At 39.5% G+C, this 15,593-nt stretch overlaps 1 protein-coding gene across 1 annotated transcript in view; it reads right to left on the bottom strand.

Moving 5' to 3' along the window:
* ERCC6 (ERCC excision repair 6, chromatin remodeling factor) overlaps positions 1–15,593 on the bottom strand; it is a 66,148-nt gene that overhangs the window by 32,056 nt on the left and 18,499 nt on the right. Inside the window, exons 5-6 of the mRNA XM_065894468.1 lie at positions 8,287–8,415; positions 3,052–3,210 (exon numbers count right to left, since the gene is read on the bottom strand). Of these exons, the coding sequence (XP_065750540.1) occupies positions 3,052–3,210; positions 8,287–8,415 (288 nt within the window). The remainder of the gene's footprint in view (positions 1–3,051; positions 3,211–8,286; positions 8,416–15,593) is intronic.

Genomic DNA, 15,593 nt, shown 5'->3' with positions numbered 1-15,593 from the left:
TTTAAGGCCAATATTTTATTCTGGCTGAACATCTAACTGGCATTATTATGCCCTTCAATTTCTGCCACTCTATTAGAAGATTACAGAGGTTTTCACACAGAGTGGGAATCTAGGAGCAGACCTAGATCGTCCCTGAACCACAGAAGGGGCAATCAAACCCATTAACAGTCACTTCAACTGCACCACCCTTCCCCAACCCTCAATCCCGTGAGATGAGTGTAAGAAATGGCTAAATGTACTAGAGTGATTAGCATCAATTACCAAACTGGCTACAATTCTTTTCATCTCTGAGTATCACTGACTACCTAATGAGTTTACGACAAGCCAATGGCTCCATGGTCAAATATTTCAACCTGCAGGATGGAAATCTGCCATTCGTAGCCTTGAATTTACCAGGAATTACCAAGTAAAAACATTTACCTTTGAAAGTTTATTACCTTTTTCAGGCCATTTATGTGTAACTAGGAATTTCCTAAATGATATCCAAGACTTCAGAGTATTAACTGAAGTTTGAAAGGTAAATAATTTATTTCCTCTCCATCACAAAATTCAGGGGGCCTATCATTATAATATGAATGGCAAAGTGAAAAGAAGGTAGTGTATACAATATGAACTGGGAACACAGCAACTAGTATAGATGTTTATTAACCACATGTAAATGTAAATATGCTTTTCCCTCTCTTTTAAAAACACACATATAAAACACATTAAAGAAACAAAAATTAAAAACTTCTTTTACCAGGAAATTCCTTCCTGGTATCCCAGAGACTTCCATGGTTTCAGGGATCGTTGACCTTAAAATTACAACACTAAGACCATCTCAAATTAGGGCCCCAAAATCTACAGCTTGCAAGAGTTCGGAGGAAACGTACATAGTCCATGAAGCAATGCTGGCTCATGCAGAACTTCGTTTGACTATGCATCTGGCTATTTTTCTTTAGGACGTAAACACAGAGGAGAACTCCAAGTTCATCTAGTTTCAGAGGAGGACATATTACAAAATTGTGAGAAAAATGTCATACAATTGGCTCTGGCACGTGCACGTGGAAGGGACCAAGCTCCTCCGTACACCACTATTCATAAAGAGCTCGGTTGTTTAGCTGATACGTAACTGCATTCTGAGAAGCCACTTCTACCAATACTATTCTAATAAGGACGATCTGGGCTATAATCCAACATGCCACACTCTTTCATTATGGAAAAGAGGAGATGCGCATTGATAGTTAATTGATTACAGCTGCTGTTCATTATTAGCCCTCACTTCACTCCTAGCAGGATTGTCATCACTCGAGAGAGCACGTTTTAATTTTTTGACCAAAACTACACTGCAGGGATGACTTTAGGTTTCCTAGGCCCAGCATATTAGACTCCACACAAGTTTCATGGTAACAGGAAGGGAAGAAAAGAGATGGGAGATAAGAAAATCCCAGAAATCATTTAAGGAAAGAAAGACAGTCTTAGAAACTAGGGCAGCTTAGGGCATTCTAGTTAACAGAAACAAAACCAAAACAAAACAAAAAAAACAAGAGGTGCAGAGCCAAGCCGACCAAAGAGCTTATTTAGAACAGAGAAAGCATTTTTTAAATGGTGAACTAATGACATACATAGATAAGGAAACCCTAAATGCCCATTTTCAACTCTGACTCTTCCACTGGGATGGAATGTTTTCACATGAAATGTAATAGAATTCCAGTATCTGAAGAAAAAACTCTGCTTCAACACAACTTCCTTGTAATAACAATGGAACATTTCGTATTTAAAAATCTCCAAATACATTTTTCCCTTCCTACAGCTAAATAAGTATTTCTAAAATTTTCTAAAGCTTCAGAACTGCTCCTGGTAAGTGTGGATCTGCTAAATTAATGAAAAGAGTAAGGAATAAAAGCAAAGCAATAGACTTTGAAGATTTAAAAACAAGTTCTTTACTCAATAGTTTATGGTTCGTATCTGGCTCTCTCACAAACACTTCTCTGACAGTGAACCAGCGTGTGGGGCAGTAACTCTGCTGTTGCTGCCTTCAGGCACACTGACACTCTTTTAAAGGGATCGCTGAACCACATCTTGTGAGTGCCTGAGGTTTCCGGGACACAAGCACCTGGTAAGTATCTTGCTGGTACTCATTAGGTCAGCCTGCTGGAATCCAAGGACATCTTCGATCACCTGGGCTCAAGATTAAAGATCCCACATAATTTACCTAGCATTATTTTTACCAATACTGATTGACATAAAAAGTCAATTTACAGCTTAAATACGGAAAAGCTCACTGGATTTCAAGATAAACTATTTCAGTCCTTCCACACAGAATAAATGTAGTTTAAATGCTTCTTCTTTCAGAATATTAAAGTTTTAATAGTTTATTTAAATTCCTAAAGAGAATAAAGATTACAACCTAAAAATATTTTTGTATCATTTTACAGTCACTTAGGCTTTGGCTTTAGAATTTATATAAAGTTATTAAAGACTAGGAGAGGAAGTAGAAAGCATAGTGAGCAGACAAATACGTAGCTTCATTCGAAAAAGAAAAAGCACTATCTATAAAAGCTATCACGCGTAAATGATTATAAAGGAAATTCTCCAAAGCTTCAACTTTCCCCATGAATAGACCTTGTACTTACTGTAATGCTCACCCGGTCTCCTGCCAGAACAAATATTTTAATGTAAAATTTAATAAGTGGAACTAAAGGTATTATGTCTAATTTAAAATTCCATATTGTGTAAACTACTGATATTAACATAACTGAGTTTGTAAACAATCCATTTGTAGAAGCTAACCTTAGACACTGTATTGACCCAAAATACCTAGCGGGGCTCATCTGCAAAATGAAGCATCAATGCCTGGAATTCATTAAAAGTGTTACATGTTTAATTTCTCCTGCCCTACAGCTCCATTGTCTCGTAAAAATTTTCCTTTGATGTCCCCCACTAAAAGAATTAAAGGAATATTGTAATTGAAATGTCATCAATAATTCACAAGACCCTCCTCCACAGCAATACATCTGATGAAATATTAATCGAGCTCCACAGACTGACAGTCTGCAGAGGAGCACTTGCCTGTAATTTGAACCACGAGTCCTGATCTTGCTGTAGCTCAGACCTGCCAAGAAGGCAATTATCTGGATGGTCTTGCCCAATCCCATTTCGTCTCCCAGAATTCCTCCTGCCTGCTGGCAGTGCAATTCCCACAGCCACCTAACACCTGTCTGCTGGTACCTACAACAACAAACACCAACAAGAAAAAGAAAATGGCAAACAGTGGATAATACAGATCATAACAGAAAGTACTCATGAATTAATCATTTAGCGAGGTTCTAGTACCAGTCAGAGAAACACGCCGGATGTGTGTTTTACATGAGTATTATATTTATAAGGTCATACATTTTTGATTACCTAGGCATAAAAATCACAAATTTTTCTTTACAGAACATTAACACATTTCTAATTAAACTGATAGATAGGGTAATTAGGGACTATTTCATTTCTTTTTCAACATTAGAAATAGCTTGGTAAACAAGCATAAACTTATTACCTTTTATTCAATATCCTTCTGGAAAAAACTGCAAATATTTTTAGTTATACAAAGTTCCAATAATTTTTCCATGAAAAGATGCATTAACATTTACTTTTTCCGTCTGAACAGCTTCAAAAAGTAGGACAGAGAACACTACAATTTACACTATACACTGTTGAAAAGTCACTTGGTAATCATATTATCTTTTTATAGGAAAAATTAAATTAAATTTTAAGGCCATAAACAAGTATGAATAACAGGGCTGCTCACAAAATTAGTACATATGATTCTGTCATATTACTAGCAGATGCAAAAAAAAAAACCAACAGTTTAAAGGCTCAACAATACAAAAGGTCTTTTAATATTTTAAAGTAGAACTTGATTCAGGGACTTTATCATAGATACAAAAAGGTCAGAGCTATTAAAATCTTAAATAAGGAGTGCAGGTCAAAGAGCAATAATATATTCCCCTCTAAAAACAAAAAAAGAGTTGGTATTTGCCCTTCTCCATCAATGGTATGTCTAATTCAATAATCTAAAAATGAAGTTAAAAAGGGAATAATAATGCAAAAAGCATTTTTGAGAGTGAAAGATTTAACACTATGGAATGGTATGAAAATTATATGCCACATAAAAAAATCTAGAGCAAAAAACACTTAAAAGACAATGATGGGCTTCCCTGGTGGCGCAGTGGTTGACAGTCCGCCTGCCAATGCAGGGAACACGGGTTCATGCCCTGGTCTGGGAAGATCCCACATGCCGCGGAGCGGCTGGGCCCGTGAGCCATGGCCACTGAGCCTGCGCGTCCGGAGCCTGTGCTCCGCAATGGGAGAGGCCATAACAGTGAGAGGTCCGCGTACTGCAAAAAAAAAAAAAAAAAGAAAGCTAAAGAATTTTTTTTTTTTTGAAAGAACATACCAAGGCTAGTGAGCTACCCACCTTAAAAGGAGGTGGTTTTGTTGCTGTTTTACTGCCCAAATGTTTTTTACTCTTTGGTATGTGATATGTGTACCTAAAATCTCATTGTGGATTTCAGTCCTTGTTAAACTAGTTTTATTTACTCTTCTCCTAGTAAGTATGTCATAATTAACTTTCCCCCAGTATTCTGTAAATCAATTCCAAAAGTTTGACGCTAGCTGTTGCCATTATTATCTATCATATAAGGAAAACTTTGAATGAGTATTTTGCTGCTTAAGTTTGCTAATTATAATATACACACTCAATATGTACCGTGGACGAGAGGATTTAAAATCCAAACACAGTGAAGTCTACTATGGATAAAAGATCATTTAATTTGGGATGAAGGACAAATTCTATTTAACACGTGGTATATAATCAGAAAATAAAAGCTACCAACCATTTAAGGGGCCTACTGCTGGGGAGGCACCTGGCCAGGTGAGGTTTGGATACAACCTCACAACCAGCCCACACAAAGAGGATCAGCCCATTTTATAGTTAGGAAATGAAGGCACAGAGAGGTTAAGTAACTTGCTAAAGGTCACACTGCTAGAAAAAAAAATGAGCAAGTCAGAACTGAAATCCAGAACCTCTGATTCCAAAGCGATTCCACTTTGGAGATAATCTTGACCAGCAGTTCTCAACCAGGTATGGGGGTAAATGGGGGGTAAAGAGGGTATTTTGTTCCCTAGGGGACACTGGACAATACCTAGAGACAGTTTTGGTTGTTACAACTGGGAAAGTGCAAATGTAATCTAGTGGGTAGAGGCCAGAGATGCTGCTAAACATCCTACAATGCACAGAATAGTCCCGACAACAAAGAATTATTCAGCCCAAAATGTCAGTTGTGCTGAGAATGAAAAATCCTGATCTAAAAATAAAAGTTGGTCATGAACTACTTACATTGGACTAATCTCAGCTATGGAAAAAGATGTAGTCCAAAAAGCTCCCCCCAAAAACTGATGTACGTTCAGAATCACTAAATTCCAGTCAATCAGCCTCCTTTTACTGAGGTACAGAACAATTATGGGACCAGCTCCTCCGGGCAGAGTAGGGGCCAAAATCTCCCAGTGGCCATTCCAGTGTTTTCCCACTATACAACACTGCCTCCACCCAACACAGGTCCAACCCCTCTCTCTGTTTGGGGCCAATCAACTTAAGGAATCAAGAGAGGGACAATCGAGAAATCACGAAAGGAATAAAAACTGGTGACCAGCATGGTATCCCAGAGGGAGTTAGGACATCTGCATTCTAGGTGACCCACGAGAGGCAGAGACACTGTGCTAGACGTTTCCTCATCTACAGATGTAATTTCCAAGGGCGTTCACACAAGACGATGAACAACACTAAAGAAATGACTTCAGGAAAAGTATCTACCAGGCAGCCCTGTAAGTCACATCCCTACATGGAAATGCCCAACCACAGCTGGGGACGTTGCATAAAGATGGTGAAGAGCGGCTCTTTCTTTCCACGAAGGCCCTCAGGCTGCACGAGCACACTGATTGGTAGGCATGTATCACTGCATGAGGAGTTAGGGGGTCTGGGTTCTGGTTCCAGCAGTGTCACTAACTGACTCAGGCTCTGTTGCTTTAATTTCCTAATAATGAACACCGTAAAACAATTACATACTTTAAATGAAAGCAGGCTACGGAATTCAGTTTTCAGAACCTTCGAAGACATAAAAATTACTCTTTAGGGAGAGTTAAAAGATTTTTACAAACTACTGTGTAAGAGTAAAGAAATTTCTGTACTCTGCTTCCCCCGTGAAACTGAAGCATCACAAAATAACCACAGATAATTGGTGTACCTTGGCATTGTCACATTAACCCAAGATTGCATTTACTAGTGTGGCTAAAAGTAAAGTTGAAAGACTGAATTTTGTCATCTGATTGCTAAATCACACAGCCAGATACATTTTCCGGGCAAACTTTCAAAACAGAATTTTAAAAGTTAACCATGATCTTGCAGAAAACAGCACTTAAATAGATAACTGTACCTGCTGACGCCCTTGCGTACAAATATACCCTGTTAATTTAATTCCACAGAGTGCGGTAAGTACAGTAAAAATAGATCTACAGCTTAAAATGAAATTGGCCTGGCTAAAACTTACTCATGAAAGAAAAATGGAGACTCTACCAATCCTATTACTTTTTTTTCATGTAGCAGAATAAAAGAAACAGAAGTTTCATAACATTTATGAACTATTTAAAATCCTGTTTTTGAGAGATGAAAAATGAAAACAACATACTTTCCAGGAATGTGCAATTAAGACAAATTTTTTTTTAAAAACCGTGCATTTACGTTAACTACAATAGGGTTAACCGTCAATACACTAAATCCTGTATACTCCTAGTAAGCCAAGTTTGGTTCTGTTAACTGTGAAACTCCTTTGCTAGAAAATACCACATTTATACAAAAATGCACGTTCAACTTGATTCTTGAGGATATTTGCCAAATCACTTAATACTCATGTAGAAGTATCCTGTCTTTGTTAAACCAATTTAATCTATAATCTGGGTATTCCTTTTGCTAGTTTAACACCGATACTATTTGGCGTGTTTCTTAATAAGTAATCACTTTAGAGAAGATGAAAAGAGTTGCCAATAAATATTATCTTTATGTACCTTTCCATAGTTAAATTTTCATTTGGGAGAAGCAATAAACACAGTAGCCACCTCCCCAGGCTATAAAACATCTACGAAAATTACTAGAGATTCAGGTTTGAACTTCTTTACAGTTCTTCTGTCCAGTACAGCAACCCAACCAAGACAGTTCACATATTTAGGATTCAGCTTTCCTATTATGTTTAGTGGGATAAAATAACCACTCCCTTTGTCCCCTCCAACCCTGGAGAAAAATTAAAACTATAATAAAAGCTCTTTGAGAGGAAATATAAAAAGCATGCTCTTTTTAAGTAGACATCTTGCACAAGTTTAGGGCACGGCTGACAGCTGAATCTATGAAGGAGATTAAACATAACCATCTCAAAGAAAGAAGTTTATATCCTGCACCCAACTACCAAGTGATGGTACAAGAGACAGAAAGAAGCTATTTAATGCTTTAACTTCCTATATGCATCGAGGAAGCCTTCCTAAAGCACCTTGTTTAGTAAATCCCAGGAGGACTGAGATTGAAAACGTGGCTCAGTATTTACATTCATCACGGAGACTCGCCTGGACCTTGTAGGCTACAGGCACGCATCTATCACAGGGCATCCGGTTATATGCAACCCTGGGCCACTTGACATATGAAACATAGTCAGTTTCAAATAGCAACGCAACCCTGAAGGTGTTTGCCTATATCTTCTCTTTTGATATCAGAATAACATCTACAGGAAATATTTAGATACACATTTGGTCAGCTCAAAAGTATTATACCCTTAGGTACAGTATAGGACACTCAGAAAAATCATCTCTACACAGTTTTTTATTTCAATATAGAAGTAAAAACCTCTCCAATATTGATTTTAATAAGCAAGTCTTCTTAATCTGATTTAGAAGTTAGAGGTTTGGCCCCTTAAAATTGCTAAGAACAGCAACAAGAGAAGAACTCGATGTAGATAGCTTTTAAATGTGTAGCTTTTAGTCTGCTGAGACAGGTCCACATAGATTCATCAGTTTATAAACATACCCGATGCGCACTTTAGTCAATTTATTACCGTCTAATTTTAGTGAATAGCACGTGGCTAGAATTTCAGTTGACAGTATCTGTGTCTCAAGTACCTTAAGGGCCCACAGGTAAGTACTATGTAGTTCCTAAAATATTAATCTGTACACAACGGCTTGATGACAGATGGAAAGGAAGGAACACATGGCACATACTTAAAAAGCTTTTTGAACAGAAAACCCGGCACTTTAAAACCTTCGTCAAATTCGGCGTCACTTTCCTCAGAATCATCTTCAAGCCTCAGACTCTTCTCTTTGTCCTGCAGTCTCAGTTTATTCCATCTCCTACCGTGAAAACAAAAACCACATTTCCATTATTTTGGTTCCAAACCAGGTTAAAATAGTTCTAAGTAATACACAGGAAAAAACAGACAAAATTGAACAGTCTTTTAGCTTTCTGCTGCCATCATTACCCAGACCACTGATATTCAAAGGAAAAAAAAAAAAACCAACTGATTCTCTTTTCCTTCCTCCTCAATTCAATTCTCATTTGAATTATTATAGCTGCTCTAGAAATATTCCTGTAAGGTCTCATTTCATTATCAAAACTACTTGCTCCTCTCCTGGCATACCCTAAAGGGAAAATTTCTCTGCTAGTTCCTAAGATATATGAACCTAATTCTAGAAAAGAGTCAGTGAAAATTTCAATGTAACTAAATTTATAGATACTAAACGTCATAGCTCCAAAATGACAACGTAAGAAAAAATAAATATTGTTTATAATTACTATTTCTGTGCTAAAGACACGATGGTCATAGCATAAAACAGCACATCTTGAACGTAAAGCAAATTTTTGGTCAAAATTACTATATATCAGATTCACATACTGATTACTTAATTAAGGGGAGGCATCAACAATATAAAGTACTGATAATTACACCACTGAGAAAAAAATGCGTCCACGAAATAAAACCTAAGTTATAAATTTAGTTATATGATGCTTTTCAGATGCGAAATAAGATGAACATTTATATTTCAGAAGGGTGACGCCATGTATGCATAACAAAAGAAACGTCTAAAGATCTGAAAGTATTAGCAATACAGCAAGGCTGTTGGGAAGGTGCAGCCATTTAGCCAGACTAATTTTGCACCTATATAACTATAATGGACACTGGGGTCACAAGTGGAAAAAAAACGTCAACAGCCTCATATTCTAGTCACTTCCATAATAAAAGGATGGCTTTTTTCAGTATGCGTGCAACTGACACTTTGAATTTCACAAAATGGTGGAAATGAAATAAAACAATAACACAGATAAATGCCTTCCAAGTAAAAAGCTCACAGGAAGGGAGTGAGAACAGCAACACAATAAGAAGGCATTTCTCTGCCACTGACTATGCAGGAGTAATAGAGAAAGTGTGAGGGAAGGTAAAGGAGAACATGGAAGGATAATACCACACACCCTGTCCAGTTGGAGGAATGGTATGTTTTCCAGCACCAACTACCAAATCAGCACAGAGGCCAAACACAACCCCGTGCACTAGATGCTGGAGGACCTTTAAAGCACGTCCTCTGATAAATTCTGGTCTTGTTGAAAATTTCAGCTCTTCGGAGTAAGGAAAGGAAGGGCTAGCTGAGGATCAGTAAGGAAGAATTGGTTGGTGACTTGAAACTGCTTCGCAGGGCACTAAGAGAACCTATAAATAAGCAGTGCTGGTGACTTCCAGAGAACAGCCAACGAAAGAGACAGTATATGGCCAAGTCTAAGGAAATAGCTGTCACATAACCATAAGGTTTAATATGTGACAGTCTTTTTATGGGAAAAATTTAATGGCCTTTTTGTGCTTAACTTCTAAAGGTGATCTCTTTCTCCCTTTTATTTGTATTTTTCTTCCTTAAAATCACCATGCAATTGATGAAATGAAATACCTCTAAGTGGCTATAATAGTCTCTGCTACTCTTCTGAGTTCCACATTATCTACAAATTTAGGTAAGTGCAGTGGTTCTCAACAGGGGACAATCTGGCCATCCTCCGAGGGCAACCCCCTCACCCTCACCCTAGGGTAACGTGACAACGTCTGCAGACATAACCGGTTGTTACAACTGCTGGGGGGAGGGGAGAAACACTACTAGCATCTAGCAGGTAGAGGCCAGGATGCTGCTAAACAACCTACAACGTCCAAGACAGTCCTCCACAACAAAATGGTACCTGGTCTCAGACATCAGTAGTGTCAAAGTTGAGAAACCCTGGTATAAAGGTAACCCTTACCATTGGAACTTAGAAACCAAAATGATGTATAAACGTTTTCCTAATGTATACATCTGAATTCCCGCTTCTCACTATCTGAAGTTTAGCAAGCAGGCAATTTCAGATAATGAGACAGTCCTCAGTACCCACATTCTTACCATCAGAGCTCAGAACCGAACACCTGCATATTAAAAGATAATTGTTTTTAGCGAATATGTGGATAATACAAATTTTGTGGAAAAATCACAAAACCTATCACAGCCACTTAAGAATACTTCATTGCGCAACTACTCAAAAATAATTGTACAGGAAGAAAAAGAAAACAGAAGATCCTGGCTTAACAACTTTGACACAATGAGGTCGTGAAATATCTTACATACAAGAGTACCACACATTACCCTTCATTGATAAATGATAGCTATTGCCTTAGACGTAGGCCAGTTAGTCTTTGTGGCTGTTAAATTTCCCACCACATCACTCCGTTTCAACAGATTTTCAGCTTCCTCCTCCTCCCTCCCTTCTAAAACATACAGGCATCATGTCGCCACAGAACACACAGCACCTAGGAAACCACATAAGCCACTACAGCTTTGTAAAGAAAGATGAAAAGAGACAAATGTTTATTCAGTTTGGCTAACAGATGACTAAAGGTGGTGGGGAAAAAATCATTATTGCCTTTAAGTATTTGTATCATTGTAAAGACAAATCGCCCCAGTAGAATCATATACACATATTAAAGACAGAGAGTACCAGGGTTATAAAACCACATGCATGTGTGGCTCAGGCTAAGAGATTCTCCTGGTATATAAAGCAGTAATTCCTCATGTGGTTTACAGCCAAGAGACCTCGCCGTCTAACCTGCGCACGCTGAAGCAGGGCAGCACCAAGTGCTGGTCGACAAGAAGTACCAAAAGTTCTATAACAGATTTGTAAACAGTAAATTGTCATGAAGTATGGCCACGTTTAATGCAACAGTAACAAAAAGATAGCTACAGAATGACCTAAAACTGGTCGGGGGCAGGTCAAAATTAAGATCTGGACCCCAGTGATCTGAAATCTTAAAACTCTGAAATGGCCTCGAAATGTCTAAATTCTGTTCTTTTGACAAATAAGCTAGATAACAGATTTTAAAAGCGGGGGCCGGGGGGTAAATAGTCCAATATTTACATTTTTGGAAAAGAAATAACTTTTTCATGTTTTCCTTCCTCTCGTTTTAAAAGAGCCACACATGTAAGAGTCACAGCTGCAGCCACATAAAACCAAGTGGGCCTGGTGTTCTCTGGCAGGGTTTCCAACTCCCCACACGACTGCCGTAGTCAGCCCGCTGCCGACTCCACTGGCAGCTGCTCAGAGGAGAACCCAGTAATAAACATAAACTTACAATTCCAATCAGATGCAGGCAGGGCAAATGCTCCTTGGCTTCGCCACACTCACGCAGGAATGAGAAATCAGCCCAGGCTGTGGGACCTGGGGCTGATACTGCGATAATGATCTGTCAGAAGCAACGTGGACCCAGGGCCAAACTGCTAGCAACGCTGCAGTCAGCTGAACTGCACCAGAAACATACGTCCTTCAGTTGTAACCTACTGGCACGCCTTGTCGATGGAACCCTTAGAATACACCTGAGAAGTTAATTTATTTTCGAAGGAGAATCTCCAGCATTTCAAGGATGTTCAAAAATGCCAGGGCAGAAAAACACAGCTAGCTGCCACTGCTGAAATTCAGAGCCTCCTCTCTGTGCATGTGCATGCCCCGTACTGTCCCCAACCTCTCTCCCCCACACACCTGTGTACCCTTCAGAGCTCTGCCCGAGTAGCACCTCTGGAAGAAGCCGTCCCTGACCGGCCAGTTAGGCGTCGCATCCTCCAAGTAGGTGCCTTCCCAACACCGTGGCACCTGGGCACACCTGACGTCTCCACTAGAACGCTAGCACCTACCAGAGTGTTAGCATCTTTTGAAATCCGTATCTGTCTCCCCCATTAGACTGGGGGAGACTGTCTCAGTCATTTTTGTATCTTTAGAGACTAGTATAATGCCCACCTCACAAGATGCTCAATAAATGCTCAGGGAATGAATGAATGAGGTTCTGAATTGGGCTAGGGATGAGGAAGACACCAGGGGTAGAGAAGCATGGCTTGAAAACGGTCAAAGTGGGTCCCTCAGAAATGGGTTCAAGAAACGTCCCGTTCTACCTCCTTTAGGGCCTGCCTCCTGCTGCATTCCTACCCCTTCTACATACGTGACTTTAAAGTACTACTCAGAGCTGTAGCCACTGCCTAAACGTGGCTGGGCCCACTGCAAAGAATGAGGCCTGGCAAAGGGTGACTGCAAAGCCAGGTGTTTAATTTAGAATTTTATAAGGAGGAAAAAAAAGGAGAGGAGGTTAAGCTCACTATGTTGAATGACAAAAATTTTGTAAGTTATTTTCAAGCCCTGATGTCTGTTTTTGGGGGGTTCCCAGGGGATTCACTTTGCAACAAGACTGGTTTTTGCACACCAGCTGATTGGAAGAAATCAGGAGTCCTGAGTTTGGGTCCAAGCCTCCCTAGGACCAGGTGGGAAAGGCTGAGTAAAAGGTTCAACTTTTTATGAAAGACTTGATCTTCTAGCAGAGGAACAAAGAAGTTCAACTAGCCCTATATTTACATTACTAGAAAGGAAATAATGTTTCTAGTGTTCCCACTTTCATCTTTTTCTTTAATCCATACATATAATAGTCACAGCTGCAACCAAATAAAATGAGGTGAGTGTTATTCACTGGGAGGTTTTCTAACTCCTATAGTCCCTCAGACTCCAGGGGCGGCCATTAGAGCAGAACCCAGCAAAAAACACAGATTTAAGATACCCACTGAGAAGGGAAAACCAGATGCAGGTCCATAACTAGTAAGGGGAGGTCCGAACTTTAGAAACATCATTTAACACCACTGTATTTGTCTCCTCGACCACAGTGAGCCAAATAATAGGTCCTTATAGGACTAAATGAGATACTATGTATACTATACCCTTTAGAAACTATTTTTTAATACTACATACATGTCAGATACTATCTTATAATTAAGGGCAGGAGATTACACAAAAAAAGTAAAATTGAGAAATTTTAGTTAACTGTAGGTTAAACGTGAATAAAGAGTAACAAGTGTCAAAACACTTGGAATCGCAATCTTGGGCAGGCAGGAGTTAAGTGCAGCCCCCAAGTCTAGAAGGCCATCATGCTACCGCACCTGTTCTATCAGCCAAGATCAAGATTATCATGGTCACTCTAGGCACAATGTCCTACACCTAGTACAGCAAGGAGTGTGGAAACTAAGCCTTATAAGGCACAAGAGAAGCATCTGGAACACTGACCTCAGAACAGAGAAAATTGTGAGGAACCAAAGTGTAATCCTGACCTATCCACACTCAGAACCAATAAGCAGGCTGTGAGGTTGGAAGAATGCCCCCTGGGCAGATGTCTAGTGACCCCTGGTTTGTTCAAAGGAGAAATAATTTTTTATTTCTCCCCAAACAATTACTGATAATGTACTTATAGTCATATAGATATTTTATCACTAAGTGGACCTTAATCATACTAATAAAAAATGTATTAGAGGTAAGAAAAGCCTAACATCAAACAACACTAAGTTTATAACAGCTAATGAGTTGTCTATGCATATTACATACAATTGTTCAAGTGCTTTTTACCTTGGAAGAGCATCACGCCTTCATACATATCAATATTTATATAAGCTCTTCCTCATCATTCTCACAGACCCTCTTACTGGCTTGATGGAATCTTTGTAGTAAATGTTCTACCTAGTGGGCATGCAAGTAACAAGAGTAGCTAATATTTGTTGATTGTCTGACATTTGCCAAATATCTGAGATGTATTAGTAATCCTCCTTTTGTAATCCTCCTATCACCCTTGAAGAAGGTACTGCTAAGATCCCCATATACAAATGGGGAGATATACAAGACCTCATAGTTATTAGGGGAGACTGGCATTCTGACACCATGGCCTGTGATTTCTACCCCCTATGCCATATATTACCTCCTTAAGTAACACTGGCTAGCTCTGGACAAGCTGTGTTTTGAAATTATATATACATATATATTATGTATATATTTTTTAAATTTAGAGGCAGAAAACAAACTCTAGTAATAATAACAACTAATGGCTACCGCGATGCTCACTGTGCGCTGGGCACTGTTTTAAGTATTTACATGTATTAAATAATTTAATCCTTACAACCCTATGAGACAGATACTATTCTTAATCCCTTTTTCACAATTAAAGGAAGGTAGGCAGGGACAGGTAAAGCAGCCTGCTCAAGATCACCAATGTGAAGATTCTAACCCGGAGTCTGTGCTCCTAACTGTTGCATAATCTTGCCTCTCAAAAAGTATTTTCAAACTTCCAAAATTCACCCCTTTGCTCATAGCACCAGCCAAAAGGTCAATAATCACCTCTTTAAATGTTATACAATGAAAATGAAATGCTATACAAAAAAAAAAAAGAAAACAACTGCACAAGAGCAAATCAAATTATAAAACTTCAATTCAAATTTGTTTCAAAAAACATTAGTGCTAAAAGTTTGAGGAGATGGGCTTCCCTGGTGGCGCAGTGGTTGAGAGTCCGCCTGCCGATGCAGGGGACACGGGTTCGTGCCACCCCGGTCTGGGAAGATCCCACATGGCGCGGAGCGGCTGGGCCTGTGAGCCATGGCCGCTGAGCCTGTGCTCCGCAACGGGAGAGGCCACAACGGTGAGAGGCCCGCGTACCGCAAAAAAAAAAAAAAAAAAAAAAGTTTGAGGAGAGGAAAGACGGCCTTCGTTTTTGTACGATAACATGATTCCTTCCCCACCTCGCTACTGTGCAGAGTGGGTCAAAACTCACTCTTCACTGGACACCTGCCAACTTTTCCAAGTAATAGTAAAATCAGCTTAGTAATTCTTTTGACTACAGGTAATCTGGGCTGAACAAACATGTAAGATACACTTAATACCAGACAAACCGATATACAGGCATACCTTGGAGATATCACAGGTTCAGTTCCAGACCACCGCAACAAAGCAAATATTGCAATAAAGCTAGTCACATGAATTTTGTGGTTTCTCAACACATATAAAAGTTATGTTGGGGCTTCCCTGGTGGCACAGTGGTTGACAGTCCACCTGCTGATGCAGGGGACGTGGGTTCATGCCCCGGTCCGGGAAGATCCCACATGCCGCAGAGCGGCTAGGACCGTGAGCCATGGCCGCTGAGCCTGCACGTCCGGAGCCTGTGCTCCGCAACGGG

Source organism: Phocoena phocoena, chromosome 16 (genome assembly GCF_963924675.1).
Source record: "Phocoena phocoena chromosome 16, mPhoPho1.1, whole genome shotgun sequence".
Taxonomy (NCBI): Eukaryota; Metazoa; Chordata; class Mammalia; order Artiodactyla; family Phocoenidae; genus Phocoena; species Phocoena phocoena.
This window is presented reverse-complemented; position numbering and strand designations above follow the sequence as displayed.